Consider the following 21,032-nt stretch of genomic DNA (forward strand, 5'->3'; position numbering starts at 1 on the left):
TTTACCCTGTTCTCTGTTCCTGTATTTACCGTGTTCTCTATTCCTGTATTTACCCTGTTCTCTATTCCAGTATTTACTCCGTACCCTCTTCCTGTATTTAACTCATTTCCTATTCCTGCATCTGTAACGTTCCCTATTCCAGTATTACCCTGTTCCCTATTCCTGTACTTTCACCATTCTCTATTCCTGTATGAAAATGAAAAAATGAAAATCGCTTCTTGTCACGAGTAGGCTTCAATGAAGTTACTGTGAAAAGCCCCTAGTCGCCACATTCCGGCGCCTGTCCGGGGAGGCTGGTACGGGAATCGAACCGTGCTGCTGGCCTGCTTGGTCTGCTTTAAAAGCCAGCTATTTAGCCCAGTGAGCTAAACCAGCCCCTATATGCCCTTTTCTCTATTCCTGTATCTCCCCTGTTCTCTATTCCAGTATTCCCCCGTTCCCTATTCCTGTATTTTCTCCATTCTCTATTCCTGTATTGGGCCCCTTCTCTATTTGTGTATTTACCCTGTTCTCTATTCCTGTATTTACCCTGTTCTCTATTCCAGTATTTACCTCATTCCCTATTCCAGTATTTCCCCGTTCCCTATTCCAGAATTGTCCCGTTTTCTATTCCTGTATTTGCCCTGTTCTCTATTCCTGTATTTACCACGTTCTCTATTCCAGTATTTACCCCGTTCCCTATTCCTGTATTTACCCAGTTACCTATTCCTGTAATTACCCCGTTCCCTATTCCTGTATTTACCCCGTTCCCTATTCCTGTATTTACCCCATTCCCTATTCCTGTATTTACCCCATTCTCTATTCCAGTATTTACCCCGTTCCCTATTCCAGTATTTACCCCATTCTCAATTCCAGGATTTGGCCCGTTCTCTTTTCCTGTATTTACCCGTTCTCAATTCCAGGATTTTCACAGTTCCCAATTCCTGTATATACTCCGTTCTCAATTCCTTTATTTACTCCGTTCCCTATTCCTGTATTCACCCCGTTCTCAATTCCAGGATTTGCCCCGTTCCCTGTTCCTGTATATGCGCAGTTCCCTATTCCTGTATTTACCCTGTTCTCAGTTCCTGTATATACCCCGTTCTCAATTCCTGTATTTACCCCGTACCCTATTCCTGTATTTACCCCATTCCCTATTCCTGTATTTACCCCATTCCCTATTCCTGTATTTACCCTGTTCCCTATTCCAGTAATTCTCCATTCCCTATTCCAGAATTTCCCCATTTTCTATTCCAGTATTTACCCCGTTCCTATTCCTGTATCAGCCCAATTCTCTATTCCTGTATCTGCCCCATTCTCTATTCCTGTATCTGCCACGTTCCCTATTCCTGTATCTGCCCCATTCTGTATTCCTGTATCTGCCCCGTTCTCTATTCCTGTATCTGCCCCATTCTCTATTCCTGTATCTGCCCCATTCTCTATTCCTGTATCTGCTCCATTCTCTATTCCTGTATCTGCCACGTTCCCTATTCCTGTATCTGCTCCATTCTCTATTCCTGTATCTGCCACGTTCCCTATTCCTGTATCTGCCCCATTCTGTATTCCTGTATCTGCCCCATTCTGTATTCCTGTATCTGCCCCATTCTCTATTCCTGTATCTGCCCCATTCTCTATTCCTGTATCTGCTGCATTCTCTATTCCTGTATCTGCCACGTTCCCTATTCCTGTATCTGCTCCATTCTCTATTCCTGTATCTGCCACGTTCCCTATTCCTGTATCTGCCCCATTCTGTATTCCTGTATCTGCCCCATTCTGTATTCCTGTATCTGCCCCATTCTGTATTCCTGTATCTGCCCCATTCTGTATTCCTGTATCTGCCCCATTCTGTATTCCTGTATCTGCCCCATTCTGTATTCCTGTATCTGCCCCATTCTGTATTCCTGTATCTGCCCCATTCTCTATTCCTGTATCTGCCCCATTCTGTATTCCTGTATCTGCCCCATTCTCTATTCCTGTATCTGCCCAATTCTCTATTCCTGTATCTGCCACGTTCCCTATTCCTGTATCTGCCCCATTCTCTATTCCTGTATCTGCCCCATTCTCTATTCCTGTATCTGCTCCATTCTCTATTCCTGTATCTGCCCCATTCTCTATTCCTGTATCTGCCCCATTCTCGATTCCTGTATCTGCCCCATTCTCTATTCCTGTATCTGCCCCATTCTCTATTCCTGTATCTGCTCCATTCTCTATTCCTGTATCTGCTCCATTCTCTATTCCTGTATCTGCCACGTTCCCTATTCCTGTATCTGCCCCATTCTGTATTCCTGTATCTGCCCCATTCTCTATTCCTGGGCAGGATTCTCCCCTACCCGGCGGGGAGGGGGGTCCTGGCGTAGCGGAGTGGTGCCTTTAGGGGCCATACCCTCACATTGAGGGGCTAGGCCCATGCCAGAGCGGTTGGCACCACATCGACTGGCGCCCAAACCGGCTCCAGCGACCTTTGGCGCCCGACGCCCAGCGCCAGGGCTGGCCGAAAGGCCTTCGCCGGTTCGTGCATGCGCCGGTGCGTCAGCTGCCGCTGATGTCACCACCGGCGCATGCGCACTGGGGGATTCTCTTCCGCCTCTGCCATGGTGGAGGTCGTGGCGGCGGCGGAAGAAAAAGAGCGCCCCCACAGGACCCCGGGGCCCGCTCGCGCCGCCGACACCAGAGGTGGTTCAAACCACGGCGGCGGGAGAGGCCTCCCAGCGGCGGGTCTTTGGCCCATCGCGAGCCGGAGAATCGCCGCAGCTGGCTCGCCGATCGGCGGGTGGTGTTTCCCGCCCCCGCCAATTCCTGGGTGGCGGAGAATTTCCGCCACGCCTGGGGCGGGATTCTCGGCGGCCCCAGGCGATTCTCTGTCCCTGCGGGGGGTCGGAGAATTTTGCCCCCTGTATCTGCATCTTTCTCTATTCCTGTATCTGCCCCATTCCCTATTCCTGTATCTGCCCCATTCTCAATTCCTATATCAGCCCCGTTCTCAATTCTAGTATTCCCCCGTTCCCTATTCCTGTATTGGCCCCCTTCTCTATTCCTGTATTTACCCCTTTCCCTATTCCTGTATTTACCCCGTTCCCTATTCCTGTATTTACCCCGTTCCCTATTCCAGTATTTCCCCGTTCCCTATTCCATAATTTCCCCATTTTCTATTCCTGTATTTGCCCTGTTCCCTACTCCTGTATTTACCATGTTCGCTGTTCCTGTAATTACCCCGTTCTATATTTGTGTATTTGCACCGTTCTCTATTCCAGTATTTCTGAGTTTCCTATTCCTGTATTTGCACCATTCCCTATTCCTGTGTTTTCCCCATTCCCTGGGCGCGATTCTCCGCCCCCCACGATGGGTCGGAGAATAGCGGGAGGGCCTTCCCGACCTCCCGCTATTCTCCCCCCACCACGGCCGCCCCACGACACGAATCGCTGCTCGCCGTTTTTTTACGGCGAACAGCGATTCTCCCCTATCCGATGGGCTGAGTTCCCAGACCTTTATGGCCGTTTTCACGAACGCAAACACACCTGCTCTCACCGTTCGTGAAAACGGCCGCAAAGTTCTGTTCCCGGCAATCATGGCACCGATTGGCACGGCCGCACCACGGGTCCGAAACCCGCGCACTCTTTGATCCTCCGCCGCCCCGCTGGATCAGTCCGCGGGGCGGCTGAGGGGCATGACGGCCTGCGCATGCGCGGGTTTGACGCATATGCGTGATGACGTCATCTGCGCATGCGCGGGTTGGAGCCGTCTAATCCGCGCATGCGCGGCTGATGTCATCGTGCGCGTCAGCCGCCGTGACCCTTGGCGACGGTCGCTAAGCCTGCGATGCCGTGGTTCACAGGGCCCCGCTGCTAGCCCCGACCAGGGAGGAGAATCGGGTCCCGGGAGGGGGCGCGGAGGCTGCCGTGAAACACGGCCAGTTTCACGGCAGCCTTTACGACTCTCCGCATTTGCGGAGAATCGCGCCCCCTATTCCTGCGTTTTCCCCATTCCCTGGGCGGAATTCTCCGCTCCTGCGCCGCGGTGGGAGAATCGCGGGAGGGCCACTCTGGCACCCCCCGCGATTCTCCCACCCCCCTCAGACACGGATGGGCTGAGCGGCCTGCCGTTCCTGACCGGTTCACGCCGGCGGCAACCACACCTGGGGCAACAGAAAGCTACTAAAAAAGCTATAAAGAAGAGTAAGATAGAGTATGAGAGTAAACTTGCTCAGAATATAAAAACAGACAGTAAAAGTTTTTACAAATATATAAGACAAAAAAGAGTGGCTAAGGTAAATATTGGTCCTTTAGAGGATGAGAAAGGAGTTTTAATAATGGGAAATGAGGAAATGGCTGAGGAACTGAACAGGTTTTTTGGGTCGGTCTTCACAGTGGAAGACACAAATAACATGCCAGCGACTGATAGAAATGAGGCTATGACAGGTGAGGACCTTGAGAGGATTGTTATCACTAAGGAGGGAGTGATGGGCAAGCTAATGGGGCTAAAGGTAGACAAGTCTCCTGGCCCTGATGGAATGCATCCCAGAGTGCTAAAAGAGATGGCTAGGGAAATTGCAGATGCACTAGTGATAATTTACCGAAATTCACTAGACTCTGGGGTGGTCCCGGTGGATTGGAAATTAGCAAACGTGACGCCACTGTTTAAAAAAGGAGATAGGCAGAAAGCAGGAAATTATAGGCCAGTGAGCTTAACTTCGGTAGTAGGGAAGATGCTGGAATCTATCATCAAGGAAGAAATTGCGAGGCATCTGGATAGAAATTTTCCCATTGGGCAGACGCAGCATGGGTTCGTAAAGGGCAGGTCATGCCTAACTAATTTAGTGGAATTTTTTGAAGACATTACCAGTGCAGTAGATAACAGGGAGCCGATGGATGTGGTATATCTGGATTTCCAGAAAGCCTTTGACAAGGTGCCACACAAAAGGTTGCTGCATAAGATAAAGATGCATGGCATTAAGGGTAAAGTAGTAGCATGGATAGAGGATTGGTTAATTAATAGAAAGCAAAGAGTTGGGATAAATGGGTGTTTCTCTGGTTGGCAATCAGTAGCTAGTGGTGTCCCTCAGGGATCTGTGTTGGGCCCACAATTGTTCACAATTTACATAGATGATTTGGAGTTGGGGACCAAGGGCAATGTGTCCAAGTTTGCAGATGACACTAAGATGAGTGGTAAAGCGAAAAGTGCAGAGGATACTGGAAGTCTGCAGAGGGATTTGGATAGGTTAAGTGAATGGGCTAGGGTCTGGCAGATGGAATACAATGTTGACAAATGTGAGGTTATCCATTTTGGTAGGAATAACAGCAAACGGGATTATTATTTGAACGATAAAATATTAAAGCATGCCGCTGCTCAGAGAGACTTGGGTGTGCTAGTGCATGAATCACAGAAGGTTGGTTTACAAGTGCAACAGGTGATTAAGAAGGCAAATGGAATTTTATCCTTCATTGCTAGAGGGATGGAGTTTAAGACTAGGGAGGTTATGTTGCAATTGTATAAGGTGTTAGTGCGGCCACACCTGGAGTATTGTGTTCAGTTTTGGTCTCCTCACTTGAGAAAGGACGTACTGGCGCTGGAGGGTGTGCAGAGGAGATTCACTAGGTTAATCCCAGAGCTGAAGGGGTTGGGTTATGAGGAGAGGTTGAGTAGACTGGGACTGTACTCGTTGGAATTTAGAAGGATGAGGGGGGATCTTATAGAAACATTTAAAATTATGAAGGGAATAGATAGGATAGATGCGGGCAGGTTGTTTCCACTGGCGGGTGACAGCAGAACTAGGGGACATAGCCTCAAAATAAGGGGAAGTAGATTTAGGACTGAGTTTAGGAGGAACTTCTTCACCCAAAGGGTTGTGAATCTATGGAATTCCTTGCCCAGTGAAGCAGTTGAGGCTCCTTCATTACATGTTTTTAAGGTAAAGATAGATAGTTTTTTGAAGAATAAAGGGATTAAGGGTTATGGTGTTCGGGCCGGAAAGTGGAGCTGAGTCCACAAAAGATCAGCCATGATCGAATTGAATGGCGGAGCAGGCTCGAGGGGCCGGATGGCCTACTCCTGCTCCTAATTCTTATGTTCTTATGTTCTGCCGGCGTGAACATGGCGCCAAAAGCTCATTTGTGGCTTGTGTGGGGCGGAGAGGGGAGTGAGCACCACAACCGTGCTCGGGAGGGGACTGGCCCGCAATCGGTGCCCACCGATCGTCGGGCCAGCATCTCAAAGGACCTCACTCTTTTCCCTCCACCGCCCCGCAAAATCAAGCTGCCACATCTTGCGGGGCAGCAGAGGGGAAGACGGCAACCGCGCATGCACGGCTGACTTCATTAGGCGCGCCGGCCGTGTCATTCTTGGAACGCCGGGCCTTGACGCCAGCGACAAAGCCCCGTGGCCGAGATTTACGGCACGGCCCTCCTAGCCCCCCTGGGGGGGGGGAGAGAATAGGGGGCAAGGAGTGGGCTCCGACGCCGTCGTGAACCTCTCCGGGTTTCACAATGGCGTCGGGCCTTGCGGAGAAGTCCGCCCCCTATTCCTGTGTTTTCCCCATTCCCTATTCCTGTATTTACTGCGTTCCCTATTCCTGTATTTACCCCGTTTCCTATTCCTGTATTTACTGCGTTCCCTATTCCTGTATTTACCCCGTTTCCTATTCCTGTATTTACTGCGTTCCCTAGTCCTGTATTTTCCCCGTTTCCTATTCCAGTATCTGCATTGTTCCCTATTCCAGTATTTGCCCATTCCTATACCTGTATTTAGTCCGTTCCCTATTCCTGTATTTGCTCCATTCCCTATTCCAGTCTATCCCCATTCCCTATTCCTGTATTCACTCCATTCTCTATTTCTGTATTCACCCCATTCTCTGGATTTGTATTTATCCCGTCCTCTGATCCTGTATTTATCCCGTTCCCTATTCCTGTATTTACCCCATTCCCTATTCCTGTATTTACCCAATTCCCTATTCCTGTCTTTATCTCGTTCCCTATTCCTGTATTTGCACTGTTCCCTATTCCTGTATTTGCACCGTTCCCTATTCCTGTATTCACCCCGTTCCCTATTCCAGTATTCACACCATTCTCTGCACTTGTATTTATCCCATCCTCTGATCTTGGACGAAATTGGAGTAAATCCCGCCTCCGCCGTGGTCAGAATTCTCCGCCACCCGGGAATTGGCGGGGGCGGGAATCACGCCCCGCCGACCGGCGAGGCCCCAGCGGTGATTCTCCAGCCCGCGATGGGAGGCCTCTCCCGCCGCCATAGTTTGAACCACCTCTGCCACGGTGGGATCGGCGGCGCGAGCGGGCCCCCGGGGTCCTGGGGGGGGCGCGGGCCGATCGAACCCCGGGGGGTGCCCCACGGTGGCCAGGCCCGCGATCGGGATCGGCGTGCGGGCCAGTGCCGTGGGGGCACTCTTTTTCTTCCGCCGCCGCCACGGCCTCCACCATGGCAGAGGCGGAAGAGAATCGCCTAGCGCGCATGCGCCGGTGGTGACGTCAGCGGCAGCTGACGCACCGGCGCATGCGGGAACCGGCGAAGGCCTTTCGGCCAACCCCGGCGCCGGGCGGCAGGCGTCAAAGGCCGCTGGCGCCAGACTGTGTGGTGCCAACCGCTCCAGCATGGGCCTAGCCCCTGAATGTGAGGGCTTGGCCCCTAAAGGTGCAGAGAATTCCGCACCTTTAGGGAGGCCCGACGCTGGAGTGGTTGACGCCACTCCGCTACGCCGGGACCCCCCGCCCCGCTGGGTAGGGGAAAATTTTGCCCCTTGGATTCACCCCATTCTCTGTTACTATGGGCAAAATTCTCCCAATCCTCCAGCGTCGGAGGCCACTATTCCCCCCCCCCCCCCCCCCCCCCCCCCCACGGTGGGCTAGGAGCGGCGGCGCGTGAATTTCGTGCTCCGGGCCTTGACGCTTGCATCAAAACGGTGTGCCCGGAATGACGCGGCCGGTGGCACCTAAGTGACTTCACCCGCGCATACGCAGGTTGGCTGGCGCCAACCCCGCATGCGCGGTTGCCGTTTTCCCCTCTGCTGCCCCGCAAGACATGGCGGCTTGAACTTTCGGGGCGGCGGAGGGAAAAGAGTGCGTCTTTTAGAGACGCCGGCCCGACGATCGGTGGGCACCGATCGCAGGCCAGACACCTCCTGAGCATGCCCCTGGTGCTCGATCCTCCCTCCGCCCCCCACAGGCCCTACAGGCAGTGGTCGCGCGATGTTCACGCTGGCAGCGACAAGGTGTGGTTGGTGCCGGCATGAACTGGTCGGGTTCGGCAGGCCGCTCGGCCAATTTGGGCCGGAGAATTGCCGCTCGCCGTTAGAAACGGCGAGCGGCGATTCTCCGAGGGGCCCGTCGCAAAACGCGACACGCCATTTTGGGGGGGGGAGGGAGAATCGCGTTGGGGTGCCAGGGCGGCGTGGCATGATTCGCCAGGCACTCCCGCGATTCTCCCACCCGGCGTGGGGGTCGGAGAATCGCGCCCATTTTTCTCGTTCTCTGATCCTGTATTCACCCTGTTCTCTATTCCAGTATTCACCCTGTTCTCTATTCCTGTATTCACTCTGGGCGGATTCTCCGCGGACCGTCGGGGCGAGCAACTCTAGCGCGAATGAGTGGCGTGAACCAATCCGGCGTCGGGCTGCCCCGAAGGCTTGGTGCCACACCACCCGGCGCCGAAGGGCATCCGCTGGCCAGCGCAATTTGGTGCATGCGTGGGAGCGTGTGCTGGCGTCATCCCAGCTCATGTGCAGGGGGGTTCATCTCCGCCCTCGGCCATCGCGGACCGCGGGCTCCGGTCATGGGCCAGGACACTGTAGGGACACCTCCCGGGGCCAGACCCCCCCCCCCCCCCCCCCCCCCCCCCCCCCGTGGTCCCCGGAGGCTGGTCGTGGAGCCAGGTCCCGCCGGTACATACCTGTTGTAATTTACGCCAGCAGGACCGGCCGTAAACGGGTGGCCACTCGGCCCATCGCGGGCCAGAGAATCACCGGGGGGGGGGGGGGGGGACACACACTGTCAGGGGCCGTCAACCAGCATGGCGCCCCCGCCAAGTCCCCGGCGCTAGTAAATTCGGCAGCCAGCGGTGCCGTGATTCACGCCACTCCCCCGGCAATTCTGCGACCCGGCGGGTGGTCGGAGAATCCCTCCCCTTGTTCTCTGTTCCTGTATTCACCCCGTTCCTGTATTCACCCCGTTCTCTATTCCTGTATTCACCCCGTCCTCTGTTCCTGTATTCACCCCGTTCTCTATTCCTGTATTCACCCCGTTCTCTATTCCTGTATTCACCCCGTTCTCTATTCCTGTATTCACCCCGTTCTCTATTCCTGTATTCACCCCGTTCTCTATTCCTGTATTCACCCCGTTCTCTATTCCTGTATTCACCCCGTTCTCTATTCCTGTATTCACCCCGTTCTCTATTCCTGTATTCACCCCGTTCTCTATTCCTGTATTCACCCCGTTCTCTATTCCTGTATTCACCCCATTCTCTATTCCTGTATTCACCCCGTTCTCTATTCCTGTATTCACCCCGTTCTCTATTCCTGTATTCACCCCGTTCTCTATTCCTGTATTCACCCCGTTCTCTATTCCTGTATTCACCCCGTTCTCTATTCCTGTATTCACCCCGTTCTCTGTTCCTGTATTTCGCCCCGTTCTCTATTCCTGTATTCATCCCGTTCTCCTATTCCTGTATTCACCCCGTTCTCTGTTCCTGTATTCACCCCGTTCTCTATTCCTGTATTCACCCCGTTCTCTATTCCTGTATTCATCCCGTTCTCTATTCCTGTATTCACCCCGTTCTCTGTTCCTGTATTCACCCCGTTCTCTATTCCTGTATTCACCCCGTTCTCTATTCCTGTATTCATCCCATTCTCTATTCCTGTATTTCGCCCCGTTCTCTGGGCGGGATTCTCCAACCCCGCGCAGGTCGGAGAATCGCCCGGTGGGCCGCACGAATCCGCAATGCCACCCTGACGCTGGCACGCGATTCTCCGCAGAGCGGAAAATCGTTGCCAATTGCACTGGCGTGGTTGGCGCGGCATCAGTCCCGGACCGCTCTACACGGCCAGCCCACTGGGGCCGTAAGAAAAGTGCCGTTCTAACCTGCTCTGGGCTGGCGGGACTCGGCGTTTAAGGGTCGGGCAGCGGCCTTTGTGGGGCGAGGGGGAGTCACCCTGGGGGGGCTTCCGATGTGGCCCGGCCCGCGATCAGGTTCCACCGATCGACAGGTCAGCATCCGTGGCTGGGGCCTCCTTTCCTCCGCGCCGGCCCCTGTAGCCCTGCGCCATGTTGCGTCGGGGCCAGCACGTTGAAGGAGGCCACTGCGCATGTCCTCGCTGGCACCGGCACAACTGCGCATGCGTGGATCCCGCAGCGCACAGTTGGCAGTGGGATCTGCAGCTGGAGCAGCACGAACCGCTCCAGCGCCGTGCTGGCCCCCAGGAGGGGCCAGAATTAGTCGTGGGAGCTTCACCCCGTTCTCTATTCCTATATTCACCCCATTCTCTATTCCTGTATTCACCCCATCCTCTGATCTTCTATTTATCCCATTCTCTATTCCTGTATTTATCCCTTGCTGTATTCCTGTATTTTCCCTTTCCCAATTCCTCTATGTACCCCATTCTCTGTTCCAGTACTTTCCCCTTTCTGTGATCCTGTATTTATCCCATTCTCTATTCCTGCATTCACCCCGTCCTCTATTTCTGTATTCACCCTGTCCTCTGATCCTGTATTTTTTTTGTCCTCTAATCATGTATTCACCCCATTCTCTGTTCCTGTACTTTTCCCGTCCTCTGATCCTGTATTCATCCCGTTCTTTGTTACTATATTCATCCTGTTCTCGGTTCCTGTATTCATCCTGTTCTCGGTTCCTGTATTATCCCAGTTCTCTATTCCTGTGTCTTCCCTGTTCACTATTCCTGTCCTTTCCTTGTTTTGTCCTGTTGTTGCTCTGGTGTACGTTACAGGAACTGGATTTGTGTTGCTGTGATGCACCACGTCTACCGCAGGCTCGATCAAACAGGAACTTGTTCTTTTCCATTTGTACGGAGATGGCGACAGAGTTGCGGAGTTTGTTCAAGGTTTGCAGTTTTTCTCAGTGTAACTGCATTGTGTGTGTGGATCCTTTCTGTTTGGACTTGGCTGGAAGGGTTAACTTGAGCACTGTCGAAAAGGAGTGGCATGCTGCTTCCTGTTTGCTACAAATCAGAAGCGAGAGGGGCTTCCCCACACCACCGCTCAGCAGGGAAATATTTGACTCACTAACTCCGCAGAGGTGAAAGTGTTTGATAAACATGTTCCTCACAAAGACAGGAAAGAGATTCAGAATCTGTGGCATGAACACCTCCTCAGCAGCAAACCCTTTGCCACAAACACACACAAATGTTCCTTCAACACAGCAATATCATCAGATTACTTTCATCGCCTCACCTTCAGAACGGATCATCTCTGACCTATAACCCAGATTATCAACTGATGTGATGAGGGAGGACATGTCACTGATCTGAGGCACTTTCATGACAGTGTAGTTGAGGCTTTACTCTTAATCTAACACCGTGCTGTACCTGTCCTGGGTGTGTTTGATGGGAACAGTGTAGATGGAGCTTTACTCTGTATCTAACCCCGTGCTGTACCTGTCCTGGGTGTGTTTGATAGGGACAGTGTAGTGGGAGATTTACTCTGTATCTAACCCCATGCTGTACCTGTCCTGGGTGTGTTTGATGGGGACAGTGTAGTGGGAGATTTACTCTGTATCTAACCTCATGCTGTACCTGTCCTGGGTGTGTTTGATGGGGACAGTGTAGAGGGAGATTTACTCTGTATCTAACCCCATGCTGTACCTGTCCTGGGTGTGTTTGATGGGGACAGTGTAGTGGGAGCTTTACTCTGTATCTAACCCCGTGCTGTACCTGTCCTGGGTGTGTTTGATAGGGACAGTGTAGTGGGAGATTTACTCTGTATCTAACCCCGTGCTGTACCTGTCCTGGGAGTGTTTGATAGGGATAGTGTAGTGGGAGATTTACTCTGTATTTAACCCCGTGCTGTACCTGTCCTGGGTGTGTTTGATAGGGACAGTGTAGAGGGAGCTTTACTCTGTATCTAACCCCGTGCTGTACCTGTCCTGGGTGTGTTTGATAGGGACAGTGTAGTGGGAGATTTACTCTGTATCTAACCCCATGCTGTACCTGTCCTGGGTGTGTTTGATGGGGACAGTGTAGTGGGAGATTTACTCTGTATCTAACCTCATGCTGTACCTGTCCTGGGTGTGTTTGATGGGGACAGTGTAGAGGGAGATTTACTCTGTATCTAACCCCATGCTGTACCTGTCCTGGGTGTGTTTGATGGGGACAGTGTAGTGGGAGCTTTACTCTGTATCTAACCCCGTGCTGTACCTGTCCTGGGTGTGTTTGATAGGGACAGTGTAGTGGGAGATTTACTCTGTATCTAACCCCGCGCTGTACCTGTCCTGGGAGTGTTTGATAGGGATAGTGTAGTGGGAGATTTACTCTGTATCTAACCCCATGCTGTACCTGTCCTGGGTGTGTTTGATGGGGACAGTGTAGAGGGAGATTTACTCTGTATCTAACCCCATGCTGTACCTGTCCTGGGAGTGTTTGATGGGAACAGTGTAGAGGGAGCTTTACTCTGTATCTAACCCCGTGCTGTACCTGTCCTGAGACTGTTTGATGGGGACAGTGTAGAGAAAGCTTTACTCTGTATCTAACCCCGTGCTGTACCTGTCCTGAGAGTGTTTGATTGGGACAGTGTAGAGGGAGCTTTACTCTGTATCTAACCTCGTTGCTGTACCTGTCCTGGGTGTGTTTGATGGGAACAGTGTAGAGGGAGCTTTACTCTGTATCTAACCCCGTGCTGTACCTGTCCTGAGACTGTTTGATGGGGACAGTGTAGAGAAAGCTTTACTCTGTATCTAACCCCGTGCTGTACCTGTCCTGAGAGTGTTTGATTGGGACAGTGTAGAGGGAGCTTTACTCTGTATCTAACCTCGTTGCTGTACCTGTCCTGAGACTGTTTGATTGGGGCAGTGTAGAGGGAGCTTTATTCTGTATCTAACCCTGTGATATACCTGTCCTGGGAGTGTTTGATGGGAACAGTGCAGCGGGAGTTTTACTCTGTATCTAACCCCGTGCTGTACCTGTCCTGGGAGTGTTTGATGGGGACAGTGTAGCGGGAGATTTACTCTGTATCTAACCCCATGCTGTACCTGTCCTGGGGAGTGTTGATGTGGACTGTAGAGAGAGATTTACTCTGTATCTAACCCCATGCTGTACCTGTCCTGGGAGTGTTGATGGGGACAGTGTAGTGGGAGATTTACTCTGTATCTAACCCCATGCTGTACCTGTCCTGGGAGTGTTGATGGGGACAGTGTAGAGAGAGATTTACTCTGTATCGAACCCCATGCTGTACCTGTCCTGGGAGTGTTGATGGGGACAGTGTAGAGAGAGGTTTACTCTGTATCTAACCCCATGCTGTACCTGTCCTGGGTGTGTTTGATGGGGACAGTGTAGCGGGAGATTTACTCTGTATCTAACCCCATGCTGTACCTGTCCTGGGTGTGTTTGATGGGGACAGTGTAGCGGGAGATTTACTCTGTATCTAACCCCATGCTGTACCTGTCCTGGGAGTGTTGATGGGGACAGTGTAGCGGGAGATTTATTCTGTATCTAACCCCATGCTTTACCTGTCCTGGGAGTGTTGATGGGGACAGAGTAGAGGGAGCTTTACTCTGTATCTAACACCGTGCTGTACCTGTCCTGGGAGTGTTGATAGGGACAGTGTAGCGGGAGATTTATTCTGTATCTAACATAGAACATAGAACAGTACAGCACAGAACAGGCCCTTCGGCCCTCAATGTTGTGCCGAGCCATGATCACCCTACTCAAACCCACGTATCCACCCTACACCCATAACCCAACAACCCCCCCCTTAACCTTACTTTTATTAGGACACTACGGGCAATTTAGCATGGCCAATCCACCTAACCCGCACATCTTTGGACTATGGGAGGAAACCGGAGCACCTGGAGGAAACCCACGCACACAGGGGGAGGACGTGCAGACTCCACACAGACAGTGACCCAGCCAGGAATCGAACCTGGGACCCTGGAGCTGTGAAGCATTTATGCTAACCACCATGCTACCCTGCTGCCCCATGCTGTACCTGTCCTGGGAGTGTTGATGGGGACAGTGTAGCGGGAGATTTACTCTGTATCTAACCCCATGCTGTACCTGTCCTGGGAGTGTTGATGGGGACAGTGTAGTGGGAGATTTACTCTGTATCTAACCCCGTGCTGTACCTGTCCTGGGAGTGTTTGATGGGAACAGTGTAGAGGGAGCTTTACTCTGTATCTAACCCCGTGCTGTACCTGTCCTGGGAGTGTTGATGCGGACAGTGTAGAGGGAGCTTTACTCTGTATCTAACCACATGCTGTACTTGTCCTGGGAGTGTTGATGGGGACAGTGTAGCGGGAGAATTACTCTGTATCTAACCCCGTGCTGTACCTGTCCTGGGAGTGTTTGATGGGGACAGTGTAAAGGGAACTTTACTCTGTATCTAACCCCATGCTGTACCTGTCCTGGGAGTGTTGATGGGGACAGTGTAGAGAGAGATTTACTCTGTATCTAACCCCATGCTGTACCTGTCCTGGGAGTGTTGATGGGGACAGTGTAGAGGGAGATTTACTCTGTATCTAACCCCATGCTGTACCTGTCCTGGCAGTGTTGATGGGGACAGTGTAGAGAGAGATTTACTCTGTATCTAACCCCATGCTGTACCTGTCCTGGGAGTGTTTGATGGGGACAGTGTAGTGGGAGATTTACTCTGTATCTAACCCCATGCTGTACCTGTCCTGGGAGTGTTGATGGGGACAGTGTAGATAGAGATTTACTCTGTATCTAACCCCATGCTGTACCTGTCCTGGGAGTGTTGATATGGACAGTGTAGAGGGAGATTTACTCTGTATCTAACCCCATGCTGTACCTGTCCTGGGAGTGTTGATGGGGACAGTGTAGCGGGAGATTTACTCTGTATCTAACCCCTTGCTGTACCTGTCCTGGGTGTGTTTGATGGGGACAGTGTAGCGGGAGATTTACTCTGTATCTAACACCGTGCTGTACCTGTCCTGGCTGTGTTTGATGGGGACAGTGTAGCGGGAGATTTACTCTGTATCTAACCCCATGCTGTACCTGTCAATGGAGAGGGATCTTTACTCCGTTCCTAATCCCACATTTTACCTGTCCTGGGAGTATTCGACGGGAAAGCGTCGAGATGTCACTGCTCTTGGGAATCCTGGTACCGACACCGGTTTTAGCTGGGTTCTGCATGGACTCTAACACTGTTGGTGGAGGAGATGAGATGTGGTGTTAGACTGGCCTGGGGTTGAGGAGTTTGAGAATCTGACCTGCTGAATCTGGCGGTGTTGGGGCTTGTTACAGGAAGCTGAGTGTGTTGCTGTCTGTCAGTAGACGTGTACCCTGCCGTTATCGATAAGGGAGTCATTTCGTCCAGTGAGTCTTACCTTGGTACTGAAGTTGGAAGAAGCAGGCGATGTTAAAAATGATGGGACTTTGGTTGAGTGCGTCTGAAATAGAAACAGACACATCGAGTTAATCTCAGATCAAAATCCTCACAACGTTCTTGCAGACCCGACATGTAAGGGACAGACCGGATGACGCTAAAACTTTACTGAGAAACCATTAATCAGCCCATTGGCCCTTGCTCCCCCTCTACTGGCCCTGACACCAATCACACCCTCCCAAACACTCCCCATCACTCCACCCTGTCCCACACCCCCCATCACTCCCCCTGTCCCACATCACTTCCCCCCCCACACCATTCCCACTCCTCCCCCACTCCCCCTGTCTCACACCATTCCCACTCCCCACAACACTCCCCCCCACTCCATCACTCCCCCTGTCCCACACCATTCCCACTCCCCCACAACACTCCCCCCCACTCCATCACTCCCCCTCACACCATTCCCACTCCTCCCCCACTCCCCCTGTCTCACACCATTCCCACTCCCCCACAACACCCCCCCCCCCACTCCATCACTCCCCCTGTCCCACACCATTCCCACTCCCCCCCCACTCCCCCTGTCCCACACCATTCCCACTCCCCCCCCACTCCCCCTGTCCCACACCATTCCCACTCCCCCACAACATCCCCCCCCACTCCATCACTCCCCCTGTCCCACACCATTCCCACTCCCCCACAACATCCCCCCCCACTCCATCACTCCCCCGTCCCACACCATTCCCACTCCCCCCCCACTCCCCCTGTCTCACACCATTCCCACTCCCCCACAACACCCCCCCTCCCCCACTCCATCACTACATCACTCTCCTTGTCCCACACCAGTCTCACTCCCCAACACTCCCCCCCCCACTCCATCACTCCCCCCCACTCCATCACTCCCCCTGTCCCACACCATTCCCACTCCCCCCCTACTACCCCTGTCCCACACCATTCCCACTCCCCACAACACCCCCTCCCCACTCCATCACTCCCCCTGTCCCACACCATTCCCACTAACCCCCTCACTCCCCCTGTCTCACACCATTCCCACTCCCCCACAACACCCCCCCCCCCACTCCATCACTCTCCCTGTCCCACACCAGTCCCACTCCCCCACAACACTCCCCTCCACTCCATCAGTCCCCCTGTCGCACACCATTCCCACTCCCCCCCCCACTACCCCTGTCCCACACCATTCCCACTCCCCCGTCCCACACCATTCCCACTCCCCCACCCCACACCATTCCCCTCCCCCACAACACTCCCCCCTCCCTATCACTCCCCATCCCACACCATTCCCACTCCCCCCTCCCTATCACTCCCCCATCCCACACCATTCCCACTCCCCCACAACACTCCCCCGTCCCACACCATTCCCACTCCCCCACAACACTCCCCCCCTCCCTATCACTCCCCCGTCCCACACCATTCCCACTCCCCCACAACACTCCCCCGTCCCACACCATTTCCACTCCCCCCCCCACTACCCCTGTCCCACACCATTCCCACTCCCCCACAACACTCCCGCCCCCACTCCATCATTCCCCCCCCCACTCCATCATTCCCCCCACTCCATCACTCCCCCCCTCCATCATTCCCCCCCCACTCCATCATTCCCCCCCACTCCATCATTCCCCCCCCCACTCCATCATTCCCCCCACTCCATCATTCCCCCCCACTCCATCATTCCCCCCCACTCCATCATTCCCCCCCCCCACTCCATCATTCCCCCCCCCACTCCATCATTCCCCCCCACTCCATCATTCCCCCCCAATCCATCATTCCCCCCCCACTCCATCATTCCCCCTCCACTCCATCATTCCCCCTCCCACTCCATCATTCCCCCCCACTCCATCATTCCCCCCCACTCCATCATTCCCCCCCACTCCATAATTCCCCCCCCACTCCATCATTCCCCCCCACTCCATCACTTCCCCCCCCACTCCATCATTCCCCCTCCCACTCCATCACTTCCCCCCCACTCCATCACTTCCCCCCCACTCCATCACTTCCCCCCCCCACTCCATCACTCCCCCCCCACTCCATCACTCCCCCCCCACTCCATCACTCCCCCCCACTCCATCACTTCCCCCCCCACTCCATCACTTCCCCCCCCACTCCATCACTTCCCCCCCCACTCCATCACTTCCCCCTCCCACTCCATCACTTCCCCCCCACTCCATCAATTCCCCCCCCCACTCCATCACTTCCCCCCCCACTCCATCACTTCCCCCCCCACTCCATCACTTCCCCCCCCACTCCATCACTTTCCCCCCCACTCCATCACTTTCTCCCCCCCACTCCATCACTTCCCCCCCCACTCCATCACTTCCCCCCCCACTCCATCACTTCCCCCCCCCCACTCCATTACTTCCCCCCCACTCCATCACTTCCCCCCCACTCCATCACTTCCCCTGTCCCACACCATTCCCACACCCCCACAACACTCCCCCCCCACTCCATCACTCCCCCCGTCCCACACCATTCCCACTCCCCACAACACTCCCCCCCCACTCCATCACTTCCTCTGTCCCACACCATTCCCACTCCCCCACACTCCATCACACCATTCCCATTCCCACTCCATCATCCCCCCCACTCCATCATTCCCACTCCACTCCATCATTCCCCCCCCACTCCATCATTCCCCCCCACTCCATCATTCCCCCCACTCCATCATTCCCCCCCCACTCCATCATTCCCCCCCACTCCATCATTCCCCCCCACTCCATCATTCCCCCCCCACTCCATCATTCCCCCCCCCCACTCCATCATTCCCCCCCCACTCCATCATTCCCCCCCACTACATCATTCCCCCCCCACTCCATCATTCCCCCCCCACTCCATCATCTCCCCCCCACTCCATCATTCCCCCCCACTCCATCATTCCCCCCCACTCCATCATTCCCCCCCTCACTCCATCATTCCCCCCCACTACATCATTCCCCCCCCACTCCATCATTCCCCCCCCACTCCATCATCTCCCCCCCACTCCATCATTCCCCCCCACTCCATCATTCCCCCCCACTCCATCATTCCCCCCCTCACTCCATCATTCCCCCCCCGCTCCATCATTCCCCCCCAATCCATCATTCCCCCCCCACTCCATCATTCCCCCCCCCACTCCATCATTCCCCCACCCCACTCCATCATTCCCCCACCCCACTCCATCATTCCCCCCCACTCCATCACCCCCCCACTCCATCATTCCCCCCACTCCATCATTCCCCCCCACTCCATCATTCCCCCCCCCACTCCATCATTCCCCCCCACTCCATCATTCCCCCCCACTCCATCATTCCCCCCGTCCCACACCATTCACACTCCCCCACAACACTCCCCCCTCCCCCACAACACTCCCCCCTCCCCCGCAACACTCCCCCCTCCCCCACAACACTCCCCCCTCCCCATCACTCCCCTGTCCCACACCATTCCCACTCCCCCACAATACTCCCCCGTCCCACACCATTCCCACTCCCCCACAACACTTCCTCCCCCTCCAACACACCCCCTGTCCCACAGCATTCCCACTCTCCCACAACACTCCCCCCCTCCCCATCACTCCCCCGTCCCACACCATTCCCACTCCCCCACAACATTCCCCTGTCCCACACCATTCCCACTCCCCCACAACACTCCACCCTGTCCCACACCATTCCCATTCCGCCACAACACATCCCCCCACTCCATCACTCCCTCGTCCCACACCATTCCCATTCCACAACACACCCATCACACCACCCTGTCCCACACCATTCCCACTCCCCTACAACACTCCCTCCCCCCTCCCCATAACTCCCCTCCCCTCCCCATCACGCCCCCCATAACTCCCCCCACCTCATCACTCAACCCCCTCATCACCCCCCCTCCCGATTACTCCCCCCTCCCGATTACTCCCCCCTCCCCATCACTCAACCCCCCTCCCCATCACTCAACCCCCCTCATCACTCCCCCCTCCCGATTACTCCCCCTCTCGATTACTCCCCCCTCCCCATCACTCAACCCCCCTCCCCATCACTCCCCCCTCCCCATCACCCCCCTCATCACTCCCCCCCTCACCATCACTCCCCCCTCACCATCACTCCCCCCACCATCACTCCCCCTCCCCATCACGCAACCCCCCTCCCCATCACTCAACCCATCTCCCCATCACTCAACCCCCTCCCCATCACTCAACCCCCCTCCTCATCACTCCCCCCTCCCCATCACTCCCCCCCCCTCACCATCACTCCCCCCCCTCACCGTCACTCCCCCCCCTCACCATCACTCCCCCCCCCCCCCCCCCTCACCATCACTCCCACCCCACCATCAACCAGGGGCTGGTTTAGCTCACTGGGCTAAATCGCTGGCTTTTAAAGCAGGCCAGCAGCACGGTTCGATTCCCGTATCAGCCTCCCCGGACAGGTGACGGAATGTGGCGACTCGGGGCTTTTCACAGCAACTTCATTGAAGCCTACTCGTGACAATAAGCGATTTTCATTTTTTCATTTCATCGCTCCCCCCCACCATCACTCTCCCCCCCACCATCTCTCCCCCCACCATCACTCTCCCCCCCACCATCACTACCCCCACCACCATCACTCCCCCACCACCATCACTCCCCCCAACATCACTCTCCCCTCACCATCACTCCCCCCTCACCATCACTCCCCCCACCATCACTCTCCCCCCACCATCACTCCCCCCTCCCCATCACACCCCCCTCCCCATCACTCCCCCCTCACCATCACTCCCCCCTCGCCATCACTCTCCCCCCCACCATCACTCCCCCCACCATAACTCTCCCCCTCACCATCACTCACCCCTCACCATCACTCCCCCCCACCATCACTCCCCCCCCTCACCATCACTCCCCCCCCTCACCATCACTCCCCCCTCACCATCATCCCCCCCCTCACCATCACTCCCCCCCCTCACCATCACTCCTCCCGTCCCACACCATTCCCACTCCCCTGCAACACACTCCCCCCATCAGTCCCCATCCCACACTATTCCCATTCCCCCACAACACTCCCCCCTCCCCCCCGTCCCACACCATTCCCATTCCCCACAACACACCCCCTTCCCCATCTCTACCCTCCCCCATCACTCCCCCTGTCCCACACCATTCCCACTCCCCCCACAACACTTCCTCCCCTCCATCATTCCACCTGTCCCACACCATTCCCACTCCCCCACAACACTCCCCTCCCCATCACTCCCCCTGTCCCACACCATTCCCCCACAACACTCCCCTACCCATCCCACACCATTCCACGTCCCCACAACGCCCCCCTCCATCACTCCCCCTGTCCCACACCATTCCCACTACCCACAACACATCCTCCCCCTCCATCACTCCACCCAGTCCCACACCATTCCCACTCCCCCACAACACTTCCCCGCTCCTCCTTCATCACTCCCCCTGTCCCACACGATTCCCACTCCCTCACAACACCCCCCATCACTCCACCCCATCCCACACCATTCCCACTCTCGCACAACACTCCCCCCTCCACCACTCCCCCTGTCCCACACCATTCCCATTTCCACACCATTCCCATT

The 21,032-nt window shown here is 54.9% G+C and overlaps 2 protein-coding genes across 2 annotated transcripts in view; both read right to left on the reverse strand.

The window, feature by feature from the left end:
• Window positions 1-21,032, reverse strand: part of LOC119974303 (POU domain, class 2, transcription factor 2-like) — a 430,216-nt gene that overhangs the window by 103,675 nt on the left and 305,509 nt on the right. The window contains exon 3 of the mRNA XM_038813076.1: window positions 15,490-15,552. The gene's annotated coding sequence lies outside the window, so the exon portion shown is untranslated. The remainder of the gene's footprint in view (window positions 1-15,489; window positions 15,553-21,032) is intronic.
• LOC119974304 (putative per-hexamer repeat protein 5) lies at window positions 1,240-9,820 on the reverse strand. The gene is made up of 2 exons (XM_038813077.1): window positions 9,579-9,820; window positions 1,240-2,305 (listed from the first exon to the last, which is right to left on the reverse strand). The coding sequence occupies exons 1-2, from the start codon at window positions 9,818-9,820 to the stop codon at window positions 1,240-1,242; spliced, it is 1,308 nt and encodes a 435-aa protein (XP_038669005.1).

The sequence above is a fragment of the Scyliorhinus canicula genome, chromosome 12 (assembly GCF_902713615.1).
Source record: "Scyliorhinus canicula chromosome 12, sScyCan1.1, whole genome shotgun sequence".
NCBI lineage: Eukaryota > Metazoa > Chordata > Chondrichthyes > Carcharhiniformes > Scyliorhinidae > Scyliorhinus > Scyliorhinus canicula.